General features: G+C 41.6%; 1 protein-coding gene across 6 annotated transcripts in view; it reads right to left on the reverse strand.

Moving 5' to 3' along the window:
• SCRN1 (secernin 1) overlaps window positions 1–19,696 on the reverse strand; it is a 116,703-nt gene that overhangs the window by 84,602 nt on the left and 12,405 nt on the right. For 5 of the 6 annotated variants that reach the window (XR_014246326.1, XR_014246327.1, XM_082398002.1 and 2 more), the window contains 2 exons: window positions 13,010–13,169; window positions 786–967 (listed from right to left, as the gene is read on the reverse strand). Coding sequence is in view for 3 of the 6 variants with exons in the window: in XM_082398002.1 (XP_082254128.1) it covers window positions 786–967; window positions 13,010–13,168 (341 nt within the window). In the remaining 3 variants the exon portion in view is untranslated. The remainder of the gene's footprint in view (window positions 1–785; window positions 968–13,009; window positions 13,170–19,696) is intronic. The other variant, XR_014246328.1, reaches the window with a different exon arrangement.

Below are 19,696 nucleotides of genomic sequence, written 5' to 3' on the forward strand. Positions count from 1 at the left end.
ATTCTTTCCAAACTCAGTCGTTGATCAGCCACTACGTGCCAGGCACACAGCCCCTAGGGCTTGTGACACAGTAGTGAACAAGGCGACAGAGACCCCCATCCTGCCGAGCTTACACATCCACTTCCCTCTGTTACACTGTGGCTGGAAGGGGAGGGAAAGGAAGAAAAGATGACCAAGACATAGAGGGGAAAGGAGGGAAGTGATTTCTGTTCTTTTTTCCTTTATCTTTTATGTATTTTTTATGTATTCTTTTTATTTTTATATATTATTAGATAGATACATTTCAAAGACCATAAACTTAAAAGTGTAGTTCAGTGGTCTTTAGTATATTCATAAAGTTGTGCAACTATCACCATAATCTAAATTTAGAACATTTCAACACCCCAAAAAGAAGCACCATATCCATTAGGAATCACTCCCCATCCTCCACTCCAACCCCAGGCAACCACTAATCTACTTTCTGCTTCTGTGAATTTGCCTATTCTGGATATTTCATGTAAATGGAATCATACAATAATGACCTTTTGTGTCTGGCTTCTTTCACTTAGTATAACGTTTTCAAGATTCATCATGTTATAGCAGGTATCAGTACTTAATTTTTTTATTGCTGAATAATACTCCATTGTAATCTATTCTTTTTTCCATCACCTCCAAGTTTATATCAAAAGGCACAAGTCATCTTTGGAAGGACTGCGTTACGAAGTATGAGGTTTGGAGGGAGATAAATCCCATGCCCACACCCCACCTGTTCTGGGCAGTTGTTTCAAAGAATCACCAGGCAGTACCTGACCAGATCCATCCCCAGTAAGGCTTCCGTTTCAGCGGCTGGTTCTCTGGCATTGATGGCTTCATTGGCTATGCACACTCCATGTTCATTGGCTCCCATTTCTGCCCCCCAAAGCCAGGCAGGTCTGCTTATCACGATGGCATGGGTCCTGGGAACTTGGTCGATTGAAATGTAAGTGCACTAAAAAATGAAGACAGGAAAGAAAGGGCCATCACCTGTCAGGTACCACTTAGTTTTCACCTTGGTACTTACATTAAACCACCACATCGGTTACAAACAGAGCCGAGAAATAAAAGGCCTTGCGAACACCCAGACTTAAAAAACACCACACGTCTCAAAGCAGCTCTAAGGTTTCCACAATGAGTTTCAGTCTTGTCACTCACTCAGTTTTCTGTCTCTTTGGTTCAGGCCAATCTGTGAATAATGTTTACATCTACAGCAGTCCATCTTCTCGAACCAGGTATTCAAGCAATCTCTGCCCTGAATATTCTGTATCTAGCCATTTCAGTGGGCACAGATGGCCACCAGCATTTTAAACAAGCATAGCTATTTATTTGCAAAACTCCTTCTAGATCAGTGGTTTTCAAACTTTTTAAAAGTTATAGAGTCCTATCTATAAAAGAAACTTTACCTAGATGCCTAACATAGAAAGCAGATAAAAGGAAAGATGCTTTGTCTGAAGAAAAGAGGTCCCCTAAGCTTCCTGCAATGATCCCTAGGGCTCCCTGGAACACAGTTTGACAACCCACATGACTGCTCTAGTGGTAGAAAAGAGAAAATGATAGTGATACTTTACATTTAACTAACGCATTAAATGTACACTCTCTTATCCATTGTGCTTCCTGGTCTGTCCCATTTGATTCCCACACTAAGCCCATGAGGTGGACATACAAGGAAACAGTCCCAGAGAGGCATATTCCTAACTGCTGTCACAACTGCAGTACATAAGCACTTAGAGCTGTGTCTTACCTTCTCCAGGCTGCTGTGTCTTTACCTAGAAAATGAATGAGCTAATCTAGATCAAGCTACTTCTTTCCAAGTATTGATACTTTTAGCCTCAGAACACTTCCTCCATACAAACTCTTACATAAAAGCATAAAGACAATAAAACTGGTCAAAGTGTATTGAGGTGAATGGAAGAACAGGCATGGGACTGGGGATAGATAACTCAGAGCCTTTCCCCTCCCCATACCGGGCCCCTGGGAGGACTCGGCTAGAGCAGTTGGAAAAGCACTAAACTAGGCTGTCCACAGGAGCCTCCTGACGCTGACATGCTAGCAGGCTATGACACACATACTCTTCCCATGGAAGCTGCAGTATGGAACTCAGGGCTCTAAATTACACAGAGCTTTTTAGCTCTCAGGGGAGAATTTTATCAGCCACAGCAGCCATTTGCATTTTAAATTGGGCACCTGAAAGCACTGTATCAACTGCAGCCTTAGATCTTTTTTTTGATTCAAGACCCACTTATATGGACTGAATGCAGCCCAGAAAGCTACTCTGCATTGATTTTCCATAATCTCTAAACCTCAGGTAAGAGCAGAAATGCACACTCACTGGTCACGTGACATCTGTATCTTCACAATCCACGTTAGGTATTGCTCTGCACTGGGATAATGTTATTTCATTTGATAAGTATTTGTAAACTGAAAAAGGTAATTAAACCCGGAGGTTGTGAAGAGACCTTTGAGTTTTTCATGGCAAACTGATAATAAAATATACTCTTGAAATGTTTTCCCCTATTCAGTTCCCGAAAGTTATTTATTGTTTAAAAAAAATGATTCTTTTACAGCAAAAAGCTGGCCAAAGCAGTAAACAGACTACGGTCCTCTGTGCTCTTCTAAATGGAATTGAAGTTTATATGTTAGAATTGTACTATTTCATGCAAAAAGCAGCATTGATCAATACTTTGCAAAACCCCTGTACCCACTGAGGTCCAGTGACAAACTCTATCTTGAAAAGACTAAGTAAATAGGGAAGGAATCTCAGATTCTTAAGCACAGATTTATCATAAGGTTTTTTTTATAAGGACAGGAAAAAAGCAAAATAGGAAATGAGCTTTTTATTTGCCCTCAAATTCATTTTTACACATTCGTTCCCATTTCACCAATTATCTACAGAGCACCGACCACACACAAGGCATTTCGTGCTAAGTGCTGCTGGCAGATAAATCAGTGAGGAGGCCCAGCCTCTGTCCATTCAGTTGGGAAAGAAGGAGAAGGCACATACGCAGACTATGACTACAGGCCAACTTCAGTAAGTGTCACTGAGGCCTGTCTGCTTAATATGCACTGCATCTCGTCCCCTCCTCCCACCTTGTGCTCTGATCGACACCATCCTGCTCTTCCTTTTCCTTTCCCCATTCCATGCCATTTTGACCCTTCCAAAATACTATATAATTGACTTATGTATTGCACGTGCTGTTTATTTATGCTATCTCCACCAGCTAGAATGTAAGCTCTATTGAGAGATTACAGAAGGGAAGGAGGGAGAGATATTTGCTGTTTAGTTCATGATATATCCCAAATCTGGTATATAGTAGGCATCAATAAACCTTTTTTTGAATGAATGAATGGATAAATGAGTGAACGAATGAATAACAAAGGTCGGAGGGAGCATAATAGAGGTTCAAAGGAAAGGGAACACAACCAAGTGGGCAGAGGTTTTATCAAGTGAGTGACGTTTGGGTTGACCTTGAAAAGTAGGCCAGACATCGAGGTATTCCAGACAGAGGTAAGAGCCTGAGAAAGGTGGGGATGTCAAAAATGCGTTCACGGTTCAGGGAGGTCCTCCACCCTGCCACTTAGGGGAGCTATGATGGCATTGAGTCACAGGACTGCAAAAGCTCAATAAGTACTGACAGATAAAAATGTTGAACACTGAATCCAAAAGACAATATGGTCTCTGTGGGAGTCCAAAATACATGCAGCCAACCTGACACTTTTCAGGCCAAACTTAGAATCATGAGGAAGGAAGGAGATCCCCAACTAGCCAGATGGGCTAAATCAGCGCCTCCCAAGCACCAGGCTGAGGGCTGATGCCTCAGATCTCCTCACAGGCCACAGGGTCGGGGAGCGGGAGGTGGGTGTGTGTGCACCCGAGCCTTAGTGAGCCTGTAACACATGCCCCTCGGGGCATCTTTGTCACGGACCACAGAAGTCTGGGCCTCACAAGGGCCCTTCTGTGGCTGCAATTCACACATGGTCCACTGGGTTTGAAATCTGTCTAATCACACCCAGGTGTGGGAGGGAGTGGGGAGGATGGACACACTTGTCTCATAGAGATCGGTTATTTTAAATCCCAGTTTGGGAGCAAACCTCACAAATAAGGAACATTTACACAAGATGTAACGAGTTAAACTTTGTAAAGTCAGCCATCTAGAACATGAACTCCGCAGGCAGTCATTTTCTTAAGTAAAATTCACTGACGCTCACAATTTCCACATTATTAACAAGGCAGAGAAAAAGTGGGATCTGAGGTAGCAGGAAAGGTTTCTCTGGGGAAAAAAATCCAAAAGTACCTGAAATTTTCTTTCAGCCTGGAAAAACAATTTAGTTCTAAAGTCAAAAGTCCTAGCCAAGTTTCTATGAGAGAAAATGTTCAACACTCAGAAGATCAGTCTTTACGGGGATAGTTCTGGCCTCACTTCGGTGATTAAGCTGTTCAAGGGGGCTTCAGAAAAAGAGGAACAGTTTGTCTTGCTGCCCCATGGCCACACCCACCCAGCCTTTAATAAAACAAATCTGTCAGTTAGTGTGACTTCTGGGGGCCAACGCCACACAGCAACATAAGAATGCCCAGGGCAGGGGTCGTGGTGAGGCACACTTCTAAATGTCAGCCTTGCCTAATGCTAATCACTGAGGTTTTAAAGGTATTACCTGCACTGAGCTTGTCGCTCTCAGGTGGCTCCTGGGGACACATGCCAGGTTGGAGGATGGAAAGATAAACCTTGACAAGGCCCCGGAGACAAAAACAAATGACAATTCTTCTTCAGGGCAAACCCTTTATTATTTTGTGTGATGGTGTCCAAAATGAAAAAGCAAAATCAGCGTCATGTTGTCACCTACCCCTTGCACATTCCTGCACACACTATTTCTGGATATCACCCAGTGAAAGGGGAATAGAGACACTCACACAATAGACGTTTCAATTAATGAAACGCAATCATTGTGCCTTTCCTACTGTACTCAGATGGTGAACATAACCCTGGCACCACCAGCGAAAACCACTGTGAAATGAGTTGAGTCAGCCAGACTTCTTAGGGTGGGAAACAAAGGTAGGGAAAATGGGATGCTTCAGGGAAATAGTTTTAGTTTTAGAAAATTTGTGACTCTAAAGCAGCACTGCTAATTAGCACTGAGGTTGTTCGTTTTTTAATTTTTTTTATTCCAGTGTCCTGCCTGCTACTTGACTGGTTTTTGAAAATGTGCCCTTAAGGCTCACATGAGTTTAAACAAAGACAAAAGAAGATGTTGACCACACTTTAGAAGAGCTGCCTTTTAGTCCCCTGAAGCTCTAAGATCTTTGAGGATGGACAATGCAAAGGCCTGGCATCAGAAACAGGATTGGGAAAGGGGACGTGATGGAAGGAAGCCCCCTGCCGAGCCACTCTCCCACAGAGCAAGGGAGATGCCCTGACCCCACAGAAGGCTGGGGACTCCTGCTCCTGGGGCTGAAGAGACGAAAACAGGAAAACAGGAAGAAAGACACACAATCTACTTAGTGGCCATGGAGCTCTGGTCACATTTCTTTGATTCCAGAATGACTTGTGCTCTCCTGCTGTAGGGGATAATCTTCAGAATTAACATTCAGGACCCACCCCCTGCCCACCATGTACACACATACTCCACACACCACAAATACCGCCACCACCCAAACAATGCTACTAACACCACCACCAGCTATCACTAATTGGTAAGTTTCTATTCTTCTCGCAAATATTTTCATTGGGGAAGAAAAGGGAAATGATCTATTAAAAACCCACCCCAACTGTGAAAGTTGTATAACCTTGCTGAGGATGCTAATACCACACTGAACTTCATACAATAGAAAATAAAAATAAATTAAAACTAGCTTTCAAAGAAAAGGAAACAATGAATTCTAAAGGAGAGAAAAATGGAGGTGAGATTTAATATATAATAATAAGAGAATCTTTCAAAAAACATTATGTATCAAACTTGACTTGACTATCAAGAATTCTGTCTCCATAAATTGTGGTATAATTACTCTCTTGGGCACCAAGTATGACTCATGTAAACTGTAGTTGAAATCCATTGTTTTTCCAGGAAAATATTCTAATGTTGGATCCATTTTTTTCTTAACTGGAAGGTTTAACCATTTAAGAATAGACCTATATAACCATCCATGAGCACAGGTGCACATCCACACACACACAAATACACCCATGCACACACAGAACATCAGGATCCAGGAGATGATTCATCTGATTCTTCAACACCCCTACCCACAGGGAGAAGCAGGGCCTGAGGTAAAGGGAGATGAGTTCTGTGACGCACAGTGTACAACACCCTCAGAGAGGACACAGGGGCTCTCACAGATTGATACATACTTATCCATCCTACTCTGCAACCAAAAGAGGAATTGTTAAAAACCCAGAATCCACAGAAGAAAGACTAAAGGACACAAAATAAAATGTTCCAATCTGCCAGCTGTGCAGCCGAACAAAAATGTGCAGTGTCATTTTAGAAACTGAGGAACTCTGTGCTTGGAGGACCCCATTTCTTATTCCTCCATCTCAAGCAAAGTGAACTGGACATAGAGTAGATGACAGATGGACAAGCAGACCGATGGACAGACTGAGTGAAAGATGAAGGGTAAGAAAGGGGACGAACTGGAAGAGAAGACCGCCTTGGTAGGATGGACCAGCTGGAAGGGTGGATAGGTGGGCAGATGAGCAATCACAGTGACTCTTTTTTTAAAAGAAACCTCCATTAAAAAAAAAAAAAACCCACAATTTTATTTATTTTTTTTTTTCTTTCGGCCGCGCCGCACGGCATGCAGGATCCTAGTTGCCCGACCAGAGGTTGAACCCATGCCCCCTGCAGTGGAAGCGTGGAGTCTTAACCACTGGACCACCAGGGAAGTCCCACAGTGACTTTTTGCACATGGTTATTCTCAGAAAATGGACTCCAGGGACTGCAACACTCATGTATGAGATTTCTAGGGAAACTGCAGACTATGTATGTTTAAAATGTCATGAAATGGCTGAGGAATAGATGGGTTTTTATGAGAAGTTCTTACTCTTCATAGTTAAACTTTTTCTGTATGCTAATGAGGACTATTATGAAAGTTACATTATAGTTATTGTAGCTCATAGGCCCAAATATGGAAAAGAACCCATCATTCTGTACTTGGGACAAAAACAGGGGAGGGAGACAGGTGTAACTGTTTGGGAATTAAAGGGATAAGAGTTAAGTTTGAAAAGCAGATTTAGCATGTGCTAAAGATAGGAGTTTGGGAACTGACACCTGGAGTTACAGAAACTCTCAACACTGGTCAATTGTTTTTTCAAAAGAAGAAAAAACCTCTCTCTGCACAGTGTTCTCCTTGGAGTTTACAAAGTGCTTTCACATGTTAGCTCACACGTGCTTTACAAGAACCCAGGAAGGCAGACACAGAGGGTGCTGTGATCTCCTTCTGGCAAATGAGGAAACTGAGTCTCAGAGGCTCAAAGGCCCAAGATGCACTAAATGGAGAAGGCAGGACTAGAACCCAGGACCCTGCCTCCTGAGCCAGAACTCATCCCCCTAGTTTCAGGTGACTGTAAATTTCAATTGATTTATAATGATAGAACATGCTTAAAATGCTACATGTTCATAGAAGGGTGGCAGGCTAGAGGGAGGAGGGGATATTGGTGCTGGGGCCTTGAAGCATGCATAGGAGTCTACCAAGTAGATGACAAGAGGGGAGAGGAAGGACATTCTCAGCAAGGGATAGAAAGGGCAAAAGTACAGAGAAATGCAAGAGTGCTGTTTGTTCAAGAAATGACAAGCAGCTCAATATAGCTGAGGCCTACCGTGTAAGTGAGGAGAGGAAAACTAAGTATGAGGATAAAAAAGTAAGCAGGAAATTGTACAACCCTTATGGAGATCAATTATTACAAAAAATTTATCCTAAGACCCAGTGATCCTGCATCTGGAAGTGTATCTAGTGACTGTACCTACACATGTACAGAAAGATTTATGTACAATGTTCTTCACGGCTGTACTTTCTAGACCAGCCAAAAGTCCAAGTATCCACCAAGAGAGGACTGATTCAATAAATTTTGGAGTATCTCCACAATAGACTACTATCAGCTGTAAGAAAAATAATAATAATGTCTATGTTCAGCAATAGAAAACTCTTTAGAAAATGTTACTAAACAAAAAAAGCAAATTGTAGACCTTTTTGTAAGTTTGAAATTATACATTAAAAAAAAATCAAGTCTCAGAATAGTGTGTATAATGTGCTACTTTCATGAAAAAAGAAAAGAAGGCTACATATCCATATTTATTTGCAGTAGTTTGCACAAAACACTGAAAAGATGGGCAAGAAGATAATAGAAGCGATTACATAAGATGTGAATCAGGGGCTTCCCTGGTGGCGCAGTGGTTAAGAATCCGCTTGCCAATGCAGGGGACACGGGTTTGAGCCCTGGTCCGGGAAGGTCTCACGTGCCACGGAACAACTAAGCCTGTGCGCCACAACTACTGAGCCTGCATTCTAGAGCCCGCGAGCCACAACTACTGAGCCCACTTGCCACAACTACTGAAGCCCACACACCTAGAGCCCGTGCTCCGCAACAAGAGAAGCCACCACAGTGAGAAGCCCGCGCACCGCAACCACAAGTAGCCCCCACTCGCTGCAACTAGAGAAGGCCCGCGCGCAGCAACGAAGACCCAACGCAGCCAAAAATAAATAAATAAATAAATTAATTAATTAATTAATTAATTAATTTTAAAAAGATGGGAATCAGGGTAGACAGGAATAAGGGGAGATTAAGACTGCTTACTGTAAACCTTTTAATGTTATTAAATCTTTGAACCACACCAATATATCACCTATTCAAAACGTAAAATTACATTAAAAAGTATCTTTACCCAAATGAGTTGAAAATTTATGTCCATACAAAAACCTATGCACAAATTTTACAGCAACTTTATTCAAAATTGCCAAAACTTGGATGCAACCAAGATGTCCTTCAATAGGTGAATGGAAAAATAAATTATGGTACATCTAGACAATGGAATATTATTCAGAGCTAAAAAGAAACATTCTATCAAGCCTGGAAGAGACATGAATGAATCTTAAATGTATATTACTAAGTGAAAGAAGCCTATCTGAAAAGGCTACATACTATATGATTCCAACTATATAACCTTCTAGAAAAGGGAAAACTATGGAGACAGTGAAAAGATCAGCGGTTGCCAAGGGTTAGGGGAAGGGAGAGATGACCAGGCAGAACACGGAGGATGTTTAGGGCAGTGGAACTACTCTGTATGACAGATACATGATATTAGAAATTGTCAAAACCCATAGAATATATAACACAAAGAGTGAACTTTAATGTAAACTATTGCCTTTGTTAATAATAATATATCAATACAGCCTCATCAATTGTAACAAATGCACCATATTAGGGCAAAATGTTAATAATAGGGGAAACTGGGAGGCAGGGGGTTGGGGGGAGTTGAGGGGTTATATGAGAACTCTCTGTACTTATACTCATTTTTCTAGAAACTTAAATCTGCTCTGAAACTGTCTATTAATTTAAAAGAAAAGAAAGAAAAGTGAGCAGGGTGCCTATCAGGAAGAGTTGTGAATGGCATACAAATCAGCCTGGACTCTCATCCTATAAACAACCAAACATTTTTAAACAAGGCAATGACAAAGCTGTGATCTGGAAAGAAAATTCCGGTGACACTGCAGGGAACAGAATTCAGGAGAAAGAGACCTGGGCACCAATAAGCAGATTAAAGCAGAAAGGAGATGGGGGTGGGTGTGAATGAGCTGGGGGCCGTGGAGTGGAGATGGGGACACAGGAGAGGAAGCAGCAAGACTCAGTGACAGCCACCCCCGTGCATCCACAGAGGAGTGGGGAAACGGGGGTCAACGCTTCTGTCTGGTTTCTAGATTAAACGATGCTGCAGACAATAGCGCTGTTAGAGGAACAGATGAGACGGGGAAAGTGAATTTGGTTTTGGATCCGTAGAGTTATTTTACCTGCAGAGTATGGATGTGGAAACGTGCAGAGGCAACTCAGAAAAAAGGTCAGGGCTGCCTTAGGGACTAACTCTGGTATGTATCAAGCTGCACTTATTTATGCAAGGGGACATGATGTAACCTATGGTGTATTTGCGCATTAACATACCATAGGTTAACTAGTGAAAGGAATCTAGTCTATTTCCTAAAATGATTGTAACCATGAGAATAAAATACAGACTTATTTAACCTATTCCCCAAAAAAGAAAACAAATTTTTTCTAAAATATTTATTTCAGCCATATTTATAAAAGGCTTTGTGCAATATTGTAGTTACTATGGCTACTAAAAAATGACCCCAAATTTAGTGGTGTAAAACAACCGTTTATTATGTTCGTGAATTTGATGAGTCAGGAATCTGGACGGGGCACAGAAGGGATGGTGTGTCTCTACTCCATAGAGTCTGAGGTCTGGAGTCACTGAAAGGTCATTCGCTCACACATCTGGCAGCTGACACTAGCTGTAGGCTCTCTATGTGGGTCCCACCCCATGGTCTCTGTACGTGGGCTAGTTTGGGTTCCCCCCAGCATGGTGCCTGGGATCTTAGGGCTAGAGTTCCAAAAGAGGGAGACGAGCGGAAGCTGAATCTCTTTATGACCCAGCCCTGGAGGTCACACAGCATCACCTCCGTCATGCTTCACTGCATGATGCCATCGGAAGCCCTCACCAAGATTCGTGGCAGGGGTGGGGGCATAAACCCTCCACTCCGTGGAGGCGTGTCTATCACACTGTGAGAAGTACATGTGGAATGGGATTTGGTATAGCCATCTTTGGGAAATTAAATCTGCCCACATGAAAATCAAAGTGTTGTTTCAGTTTGCAGGACTCTCTGGGAAAAAGAAACATTTAGGGAAGACAGACAGGGAAGGTCAGTAACAACGCAAAGCAAGCCAACTTCATCCATACCGAGTCCACTCTGTTCCAGGAACAGAAAGAAACATTCAGATCCAAACAACATGGACATTCAAACATTAATGAATACCCATTTAAAAGCTAGCATGAGCGCCAGAGAACCTAGCACTCTTTTCTGCCTGTATGAAAGGAAGGTCCCACTGAAGTTTAGGGGCTTGGACCAAGTTAGTGGTGCAACACGAGAGGCAAGTGGTTCTGGCGAAAATCCTGTGGGAGCCAGTCTGCCACTGCCTCGACCACAGACTCATGCACTCTGACTGTTCGTCTCATTGTCTCTGTTAAATTCACCTCGCATAAGCAGCTCCTTGTAGAGTTCTGTTGCTCTGGTGATGCTTAATGCTTTTAAAGGATCGAAACAGATAAAGATTCAGATAAGAAAATGAAATACACACTGATGAATACCCACTTAAAACCTAGCACAATCACCAGAAAAATCAGTTTATTTTGTAAAGCATAGAACATCAAAGAATACAAATTATGTCAGGGGCAAGAGTTTGTTAATCTACTAGCCCCCATTTTTTTCATCCAAATTCTTCATCCTTCAACAAACAATTACCATTTAAACACATACAACTAAATATACCATAACCAAGAAGTTTATTCCATGAATGCAAAGATGGTTCAATTTATCATTAAATAGGAAGAAAAAAATCAGGGGATTATCTCCATAATCACTGGAAAGATCTCTAACAAAATGTAACACCTATTCTTGAGGATTTAAAAGCAATCAAAGTATGAATTGATGTATACTTTTTTAACATGACAAAACTATATAAATCTCTGTTCCAAAACCAGCATCTTACTGAATGTGGAAGCACTAGAGGCTGTCCCCGCTCAGGTCAGGAACAAAGGCAAAGATACCCATTATCTCCATCACTATTAATACTGAATCCAAGCTATAAGCCAAACAAATAAGAAAATAATTAGAGATGTAAGAACAATCAAACTATCACTATTTGCAGGTTTTATAACAACATACCTGGAAAACCCAAGAGAATCAATAATAAAAGCTGACACAACCAATAAAATAATTTAGTAAAAGAGCAGAATGTAAAACTAACATGAAATAGCCATCATGAGAGTTTGACAACACACTCTGGGAATATGAACAAACAGGCATTGTTTTACATTGCTGGTGGGAACGCAAAATGGTACACCAGCTATGGAAGGAAATTTGATCATATCTAACAAGATTACATACTTACATACCCTGTGACTCAGAAATCCCATTTCTAGGCACTTATTCCAAAGAAATACTGACTAAACAGTTCTTTAAGCACTCAAAATAAGAACTGGTGGATAATTTTTAACATGATAAAAATATATAAACCAAGACCAGATACTGTGACAGATGCACAAGGCTATTATTCACTTCAGCACTATTTGTAATAGCAAAAGACTGGAAAACAACCCAAATGTCCAGCAATATGGGACTGATTAAAGTCTGATTACATCCACAGAATGAAACACTACACAGCTGTAAATGAGGAATGAAGAATCTCTTTAGAGAGCAGATGGAGTGACCTGCAAGATACGGTTTTAGTTGAAAAGAGCAAAGTGGAAAAAAGTGTATATAGCATGCTACCATTCATCTAAGAAGGGAGGAAAGGGACTGGGATAAATATTCATATGGGTATGTATGTGTATGTGTGTAGTTTATTCCATATATTAATATGTAACTTTTTAAATGGAAGGATAAACCCCCAAACTTCCAAAACATGATAACCTATAGGAGAAAAAGGAAATGGAGTGAATGATACAAAGGTAGAAGCTAGACTTCTATGAATATATCTTATTTCATAGATTTGACTTTGGCATTGTGTAAATATTTTACTTAAGTATAAAACATGGGCCATAGCAACGAATGTAGAATTCTCCATGTGACCCTGCTTTTAAGGCTACGAACAAACCTGAATGGAAACAGGAATCAACAGAACCCACATGACAGTTCTGACTTGTGAGCAGGCTTCCAGGTTAAGACATCAAGGTGCTGGGCAAAGCCAGAGAAAGAGAATACATGTTAACTGAGAGACGGTAACACGTGACTTACCTCAGCCTTGCTCTCGGGTTCATGATCAGCTGCCGAGAAATACACAATCTCTTGCACTTCATCCCTGGGCCGAGCTGAATTTTTCCCAAATACCACCAGACCGTCCTTCGCACGTGGTGGGAAGGCCACAAAACAGTAACTTGGAGGAGCTAAAGCCATCCTGAAAAGAGAGAGATGCCAGAGAGAGCATGGAAGCAGGCCTAACATGGAACATTCCACCGGTGAGTTCTTCAAACATATTTCACCCACTAAGAGAGTTCTAGTATTGAACTGTGTGCAGCGAGCTCATTAAGAGAGCCCAGCTGGCAAATGAAGGTGGGGTGTCTGGAGTAGAATCACAGAACCACTGACACCAGATATTGTTTAGTATTCTGTGGGATTAAAGGATCTCAGATTCGCAACAGACCGCAGTGACAGCCAAAAGTGCAAGGACGCAGGAGAACGGAAAGGAGGTTATTGTTCCAGGCGGAAAACACACACGCTGCCATCTGCCACAGCAATACAAAAATAAATAAATATACCTTGTAACAGTGCACTACAGAAGTGCCTCTGATCTAGAGATGCATGGCTGCCATATGATAGTTTTTGGGGTGGTCATGGGGAAATGGGTCTGGAAATAAACTGAAAGATACCCCCCTCTTTTATATATATCTTTCTCTGCCTCAATGACATGACACTCAAGCACCTTTTGGCTTTCCTCCCGCCTCTCCAGCTGCTCCTGGGCTGGCTAGTTCTCTTCTACTTGGCCACCGAGCATCCTCACTTCTTGGCCCTTCCTTCCTCATTTAATGCTCTTTTCTATCTGGGAAAACTCATCCATGCCCAGAGCTTCGCTTGTCATTTACGAACCAGTGACCTACATATATAATTCCAGCTCAGTTCTCTCCTTGAGCTCCTGACCCACAGACCCAGCCTACCTGATATCCAAAGCTGATTTCATCATCTTCCCTAAACTGGATCCCTTCCTAAGGTTCCCTGTCTCAGCAGCCAGCTTCATCATCCATCCCACTGGAGCATCAGGAACTATCCTTACCATCTGCTTCTCCATTAAAATATAAATGAGAAGTAAAGCAATATTCTCAGAAAAGCAACTGGGATTCAAAACTCAGCCTCGTCACCTACTAGCTGTGTGACCTTGAGCAAATCACTTTACCACTCTGAGCCTCATGTTTTGCCCCAGCCCACAGATGTATCATGAGCATCAAATGAAATGATGCTTGAGAACATATTTTGCAACTTGTAGAGGCTACATGAGAATACAAGACATTTTCTTTGGGTTTTGACCACTCAAATAGAGCAGCGTCTCAAAATTTCTGTTGAGTAAGCCAATCAAACTCAACTCCCCTCACTCATTACTGGACCAGTTATCAAGTCACAGAGTCAGCAACATTCTATGTTTGGAAACATCTTTGTGAGGGACCATATTGCTAGGTCTACATCCAGGCTACTTCAGGGTAGTCTGTGTACACACACCCCGGGCTGTCAGAGTTCTTCCTGGCAGTGCTTATGACAGGTCCCTCCCCAGGGCACAGAGAAGTAGGTAGTCCATAACTCTGAAAATAATTCCCTCCTAGCTCAGGAAAATAGCCCCTAGCCCCTTTGGGGGAAAGAAAAGGCAAGAAGATAAAGAGACTCCAGTTCTTCTTCCTCTTAACCTTTCCCATTTTCACAAAACCACATTATCTTCAAACTTGAGGGGTAGAGAGGAATAAACCAAGACTCTGTATGTGTAAGGAAGACCTACAATAATTATAAGCTAAAATGCCTTTATAGAGGATTCTGAGAATTTGGAGGTGGGAAGAATTGCTGGCTGAGCCAAATAAAGTGAAACAGACCCAGAAGAAGGTAAGATCGGGAAAGAACGCGTTTTCCTGTGTTTGTACGACTCTCGTATGTAATAGGACTTCCCTTCTGCCCCCATTGTTGGGCCATGTCAAAAGTGCTGGTGTCTGGTCTATGAGCAGAACCTTACTTTACTTGATCCTTAAAAACAGTAAAAATCTGGGACTTCCCTGGTGGTCCGGTGGTGAAGAGTCCACCTTGCGATGTGGGGGATGCAGGTTCGATCCCTGGTCGGGGAACTAAGATCCCACATGCTGTGGGGCAACTGAGCCCGCCTGCTACAACTACAGAGCCCACGCACCCTGGAGCCTGTGCGCCGCAACGAAAGAAGAGAAAAACCCGCACACCACAGCAAGAGAGAAAGCCACGCACCACAACGAGGAGCCTGCACGTTGCAACGAAAGATCCCGCATGCCTTAACGAGGATCCCACATGCTGCAACTAAGACCCGACACAGTCAAAAATAAATTAAATAAATAAGTAAATAACAGATAAATCTTTTTAAAAAAATAGTAAAAATCCACTGGTCTTGCATTTACAAGATGTATCTACAGAAAATAAACAACACGCATGCATTTTTTTTTGCATGCATTATTTTTTAACATCCTTATTGGAGCATAATTGCTTTACAATGGTGTGTTAGTTTCTGCTGTATAACAAAGTGAATCAGCTATACGTATACATATATCCCCATATCCCCTCCCTCTTGCATCTCCCTGTCACCCTCCCTATCCCACCACTCTAGGTGGTCACAAAGCACCGAGCTGATCTCCCTGTGCTATGCAGCTGCTTCCCACTAGCTATCTATTTTACATTTGGTAGCGTATATATGTCCATGCCACTCTCTCACTTCGCCCCAGCTTACCCTTCCCCCTCCCCGTGTCCTCAAGTCCATTCTCTATGTCTGTCTTTATTCCTGTCCTGCTGCTAGGAGTTTTTGACAAGTACTTATTCTTCAGCTTGGACATCTGCTTGGTCAGCAGGTCATCTGAGTCACTTGACCATGACGAATACATAGGCAAAGGAAGCCCAGGGATATGTGGGCCCAGAGAGGCTGGCTTTTCTGCTGAATTTTGGGAATGATTGGGAATGCCAGAAGGGAGCAGAATTTTTATGTCATTTTTTTTTTTAATGTTAGATGAACCCTTAAACTGTGTATCACAACCTGTAGCAAACTAGCCAAAGCTAATTGTCCATTACTTTTCCTGGATCACCATTCTACACAATGACTAGCCTCAGAGATGACTTAGCTGGATCCTTGTCTGCTCTCTAGATCAGTGCTGTTCAGAACTTTCTACAATGACGAAAATGTTCTATCTCCACTGTGTAATACGGTGGCCACCAGCCTCAAGTGGCTATTGGCGTGTAGTTAGTGTAACTAAGGGATTAAATTTTTAATTTTATTACAAATTTTAATTCATTTAAATTTAAATAGCCACAGGTGGGTAGTAGAAATCCTACTGAACAGAGCAACTTTACAACTTCCCAATAAACCCAGAAATGAAGACTTTCACATTGAGGTTTCCAATGACCCCAAAAGTATTTATTTGTAAAGTCCTCCACTTATTCTATGACAAATCATGCTATCACCCACATAAATTGAATTAGTCAAGAGGAGGTAGGACAATGCTACAAGACTGAGAAAAATAAACACAGGAAGTGGATACTGAACTCATCAGGTGAATTGAGTTTAAGCAAGCTCTTTTCTCCAGAAGCTAAAGGTGATCATAGCCCTAGAGGACAATTCCATTTCCCTTGATGTGAATCTCACATTCCTGACTCTGAATATACCCGGAAAGTGGCCCTCATTGCTACCTGGAAACCCCTTGTGTACTCTGTCTGATCAATTCCTCTCTTTAACTCCTAAATGAACTTTTGAGACTTTCACTTCTCTTCAAACTTCCAACCACTTCCTCTAAGTAGATATCTCACTTCATAGTCCACAAAGGACAGATGGGCGGGGGAGTGAGACTGTTCCAGAGGGAGGCTTTGCAGGTTTGAAGGCCCTGTGGCTGGGGAAAGGGGAAGGAGCCATTGCATCAAATAGCCAGTGTGGCTGAGCCAGAGGCAACGGGGAAGAGGCTGGAGACGCAGGGAGAGAGGCTAGTTCATGCTGGGTCTTGAAGGCAACGGCAGGGACTTTAGTGTCTGTCCCATAGTAAACACTAAAGCCACTGAAGGCTTTTAAGCCAGGTTTTAGGAAGGAAATGGAGCCGGTGCACACAGATAGCTTTAAAGAAGCTGGCTGTGATAGGGAGGAGACAGAGCAGTAGCTGGAAGGGAATTCCATTTCTGTGTATCTACTCTAAGGAAATGATCAGGAATATGGACAAGATTTATGCACAAAAGTGTGCATTAGAGCGGTATTTATACAGGTGGAAAACTGATGGAAACTTAACTGTCCAGCATCAGAGAAGTGGCTAAAAATTTATGCTACATCTATATGGTAGAATACTATAAAACCATTAAAATGTTTGTGAGGAGTTTTAAATTGCATGGAGAAATGGTTTGGGGAGGTGGGGGGGTGTCCAAAATAAATTATCTTAGGGCTTCCCTGGTGGCGCAGTGGTTGAGGGCCTGCCTGCTGATGCAGGCGACGTGGGTTCGAGCCCTGGTCCAGGAAAATCCCACATGCCGTGGAGCAGCTGGGCCCATGCGCCATGGCTGCTGAGCCTGTGCTCTGGAGCCCGTGAGCCACAACTACTGAGCCCGCGTGCTGCAATTGCTGGAGCCCGCGTGCCTAGAGCCCGTGCTCCGCAGCGGGAGAGGCCACCGCAGTGAGAGGCCTGCCCACCGTGACGAAGAGTGGTCCCTGTTCACCGTAACTAGAGAGAGCCCGCGAGTAGCAACGAAGACCCAATGCAGCCAAAAATAAATAAATAAAATAAATAAATTTATTAAAAAATAAAATTATCTTAACTACATGAAAATATGCATGGAAAAAGACCAGAAGTGGTAGCCTGACCACTAAATTCTTTCTGGTTTTTTATATTTTCCTTTGTTTTCAATTTTCCTACAAGTATTTATACTTATATAATCACACACAAAAGATTAAAAAAAAATAAACCCAGGGGATATTACCAATTTAGGAATTTTATTTTAAATAAAAAATTTGGCTCTATTTCTATGTCCCAACATCTAAAATTTCAAAACTGGCAAATTCTTATTTGAGTTATAGTTAGGACAAGTTTTTTATTCAGCATTATTATAGTTATTCTCTAGTACTTTGTTTTCCTTTTTTTTTTTTTTTCTTTACAGCCTGACCAATTCAGAGTTACTCAGGGAGTACACAAATTTTCATTACTATTATTTATACAAATAGCGGGCAGGCCTCCTGCAGTCGCCTCCTTAAACAGGAAAAGAAAAACTGGCCCATCAGAAAGCCAATTTTCTGCTCACCCTGAGATGAAATTCTTTTGAAACTAATTCCAGGAATCTCAATTTTGTTCCCATTATTTGTCAAAATACTGGCTAACATACCAGATTTAAAAATCTGAAAAGTTAACTCATCTATATACTGTATAAAACATGCATTTTGAAATCTCTGTTTACAGGATTTTTATAAACTGTTAAATCATTCATGTATGACACAAAAAACCAACTTTACCATTTTTCTCCCTTTCCCTCTATAATCTTATACAGCATTATGAAATGTCATAATCTCTTCCACAAAGAAAAATAAACTAAAATTTAATTAACTCCCAATCACACAAGCTAATGCAGAAATTTATTGCATAGGTTTTTTTTATCATTTATATTCAGCTTTGGAAAACAGTATAACCACTCAATAATGAATTTTCTATAACTACACTCTACTTAAACCAGCATTAAAATCAGTGAACAAAGCTTACTCGGAAATAAAGCCATGATTGATGGCTTTTTTCTTAACTTGCTTGCTTTGAGGCACAATTCTGAAGCTGTCTTCTGAGCCATGGGGATCCAGAGGTGGGGATGTGGGTACAGGGTTATACTACAGGCCTAAAACTGAACCCAGGAATATCTAAAGCAGTGTTTTCCAAACTGCATGTTGTGGCCCTTTTGTGGGTTATGAACTCAATATAGTGGACAAGATCAGCATTTTTTAGAAAAGAACATGTGCATCTCACATAGTAAGAGTAAGCGCTAGTACAAGAAACTTTAAGTTCAGATATACACATATAAGTATATGTATGTACTGGGTTGCAATACAACATTTCTCTCTTACTATGGGTTTCAAGTAAAAATCTTTAAAAGCACAGGCTTAAAGAGCAAGTCTACTGAATAGGCTTCTTTGTGGTAAATACCAATTAGGATTCTTGCCAGGTTAGCGATAAACTAACAGTTCCAATTAATGAAACACTCCAATTTAACCCCCACAGACAATTAAACTTACAGGTATTTCCTAGGAAGTATTTGTTAAGAATATTTCAAAGTACATTTATCTGTACTTTATGCTAAGTAGAATAAGCCAGTCCCAAAAATGCAAATACTGTGTAATTTCACTTATATGAGGTCCCTAGAGTAGTCAAATTCATAGAGACAGAAAGTACAATGGTGGTTACCAGGGGCTGGACCAGGCAGGGGTGGGAGTGGGGAGGAGGACGGAGAATTAGCTGTTTAATGGGTACACAGTGTCAGTTTTGCAGGATGAAAAATTTCTGGGGATGGGTTGCACAACAATATGAATATTCTTAACACAACTAAACTGTACAGTTAAAAATGGTTAAGACAGTAAATCTTATGTTATGTGTATTTTTACCACAATTAACATTTTTTAAAAATCAAGTAGCCACATGTGGCTCAAGGCTACAATACTGGACTGGACAGCTTTAGATATCGTGCTATCAGCTGTGGTAAAGTACCCCT

The sequence above is a fragment of the Balaenoptera borealis genome, assembly GCF_965194805.1.
Source record: "Balaenoptera borealis genome assembly, chromosome: 7".
NCBI classification, from domain to species: domain Eukaryota; kingdom Metazoa; phylum Chordata; class Mammalia; order Artiodactyla; family Balaenopteridae; genus Balaenoptera; species Balaenoptera borealis.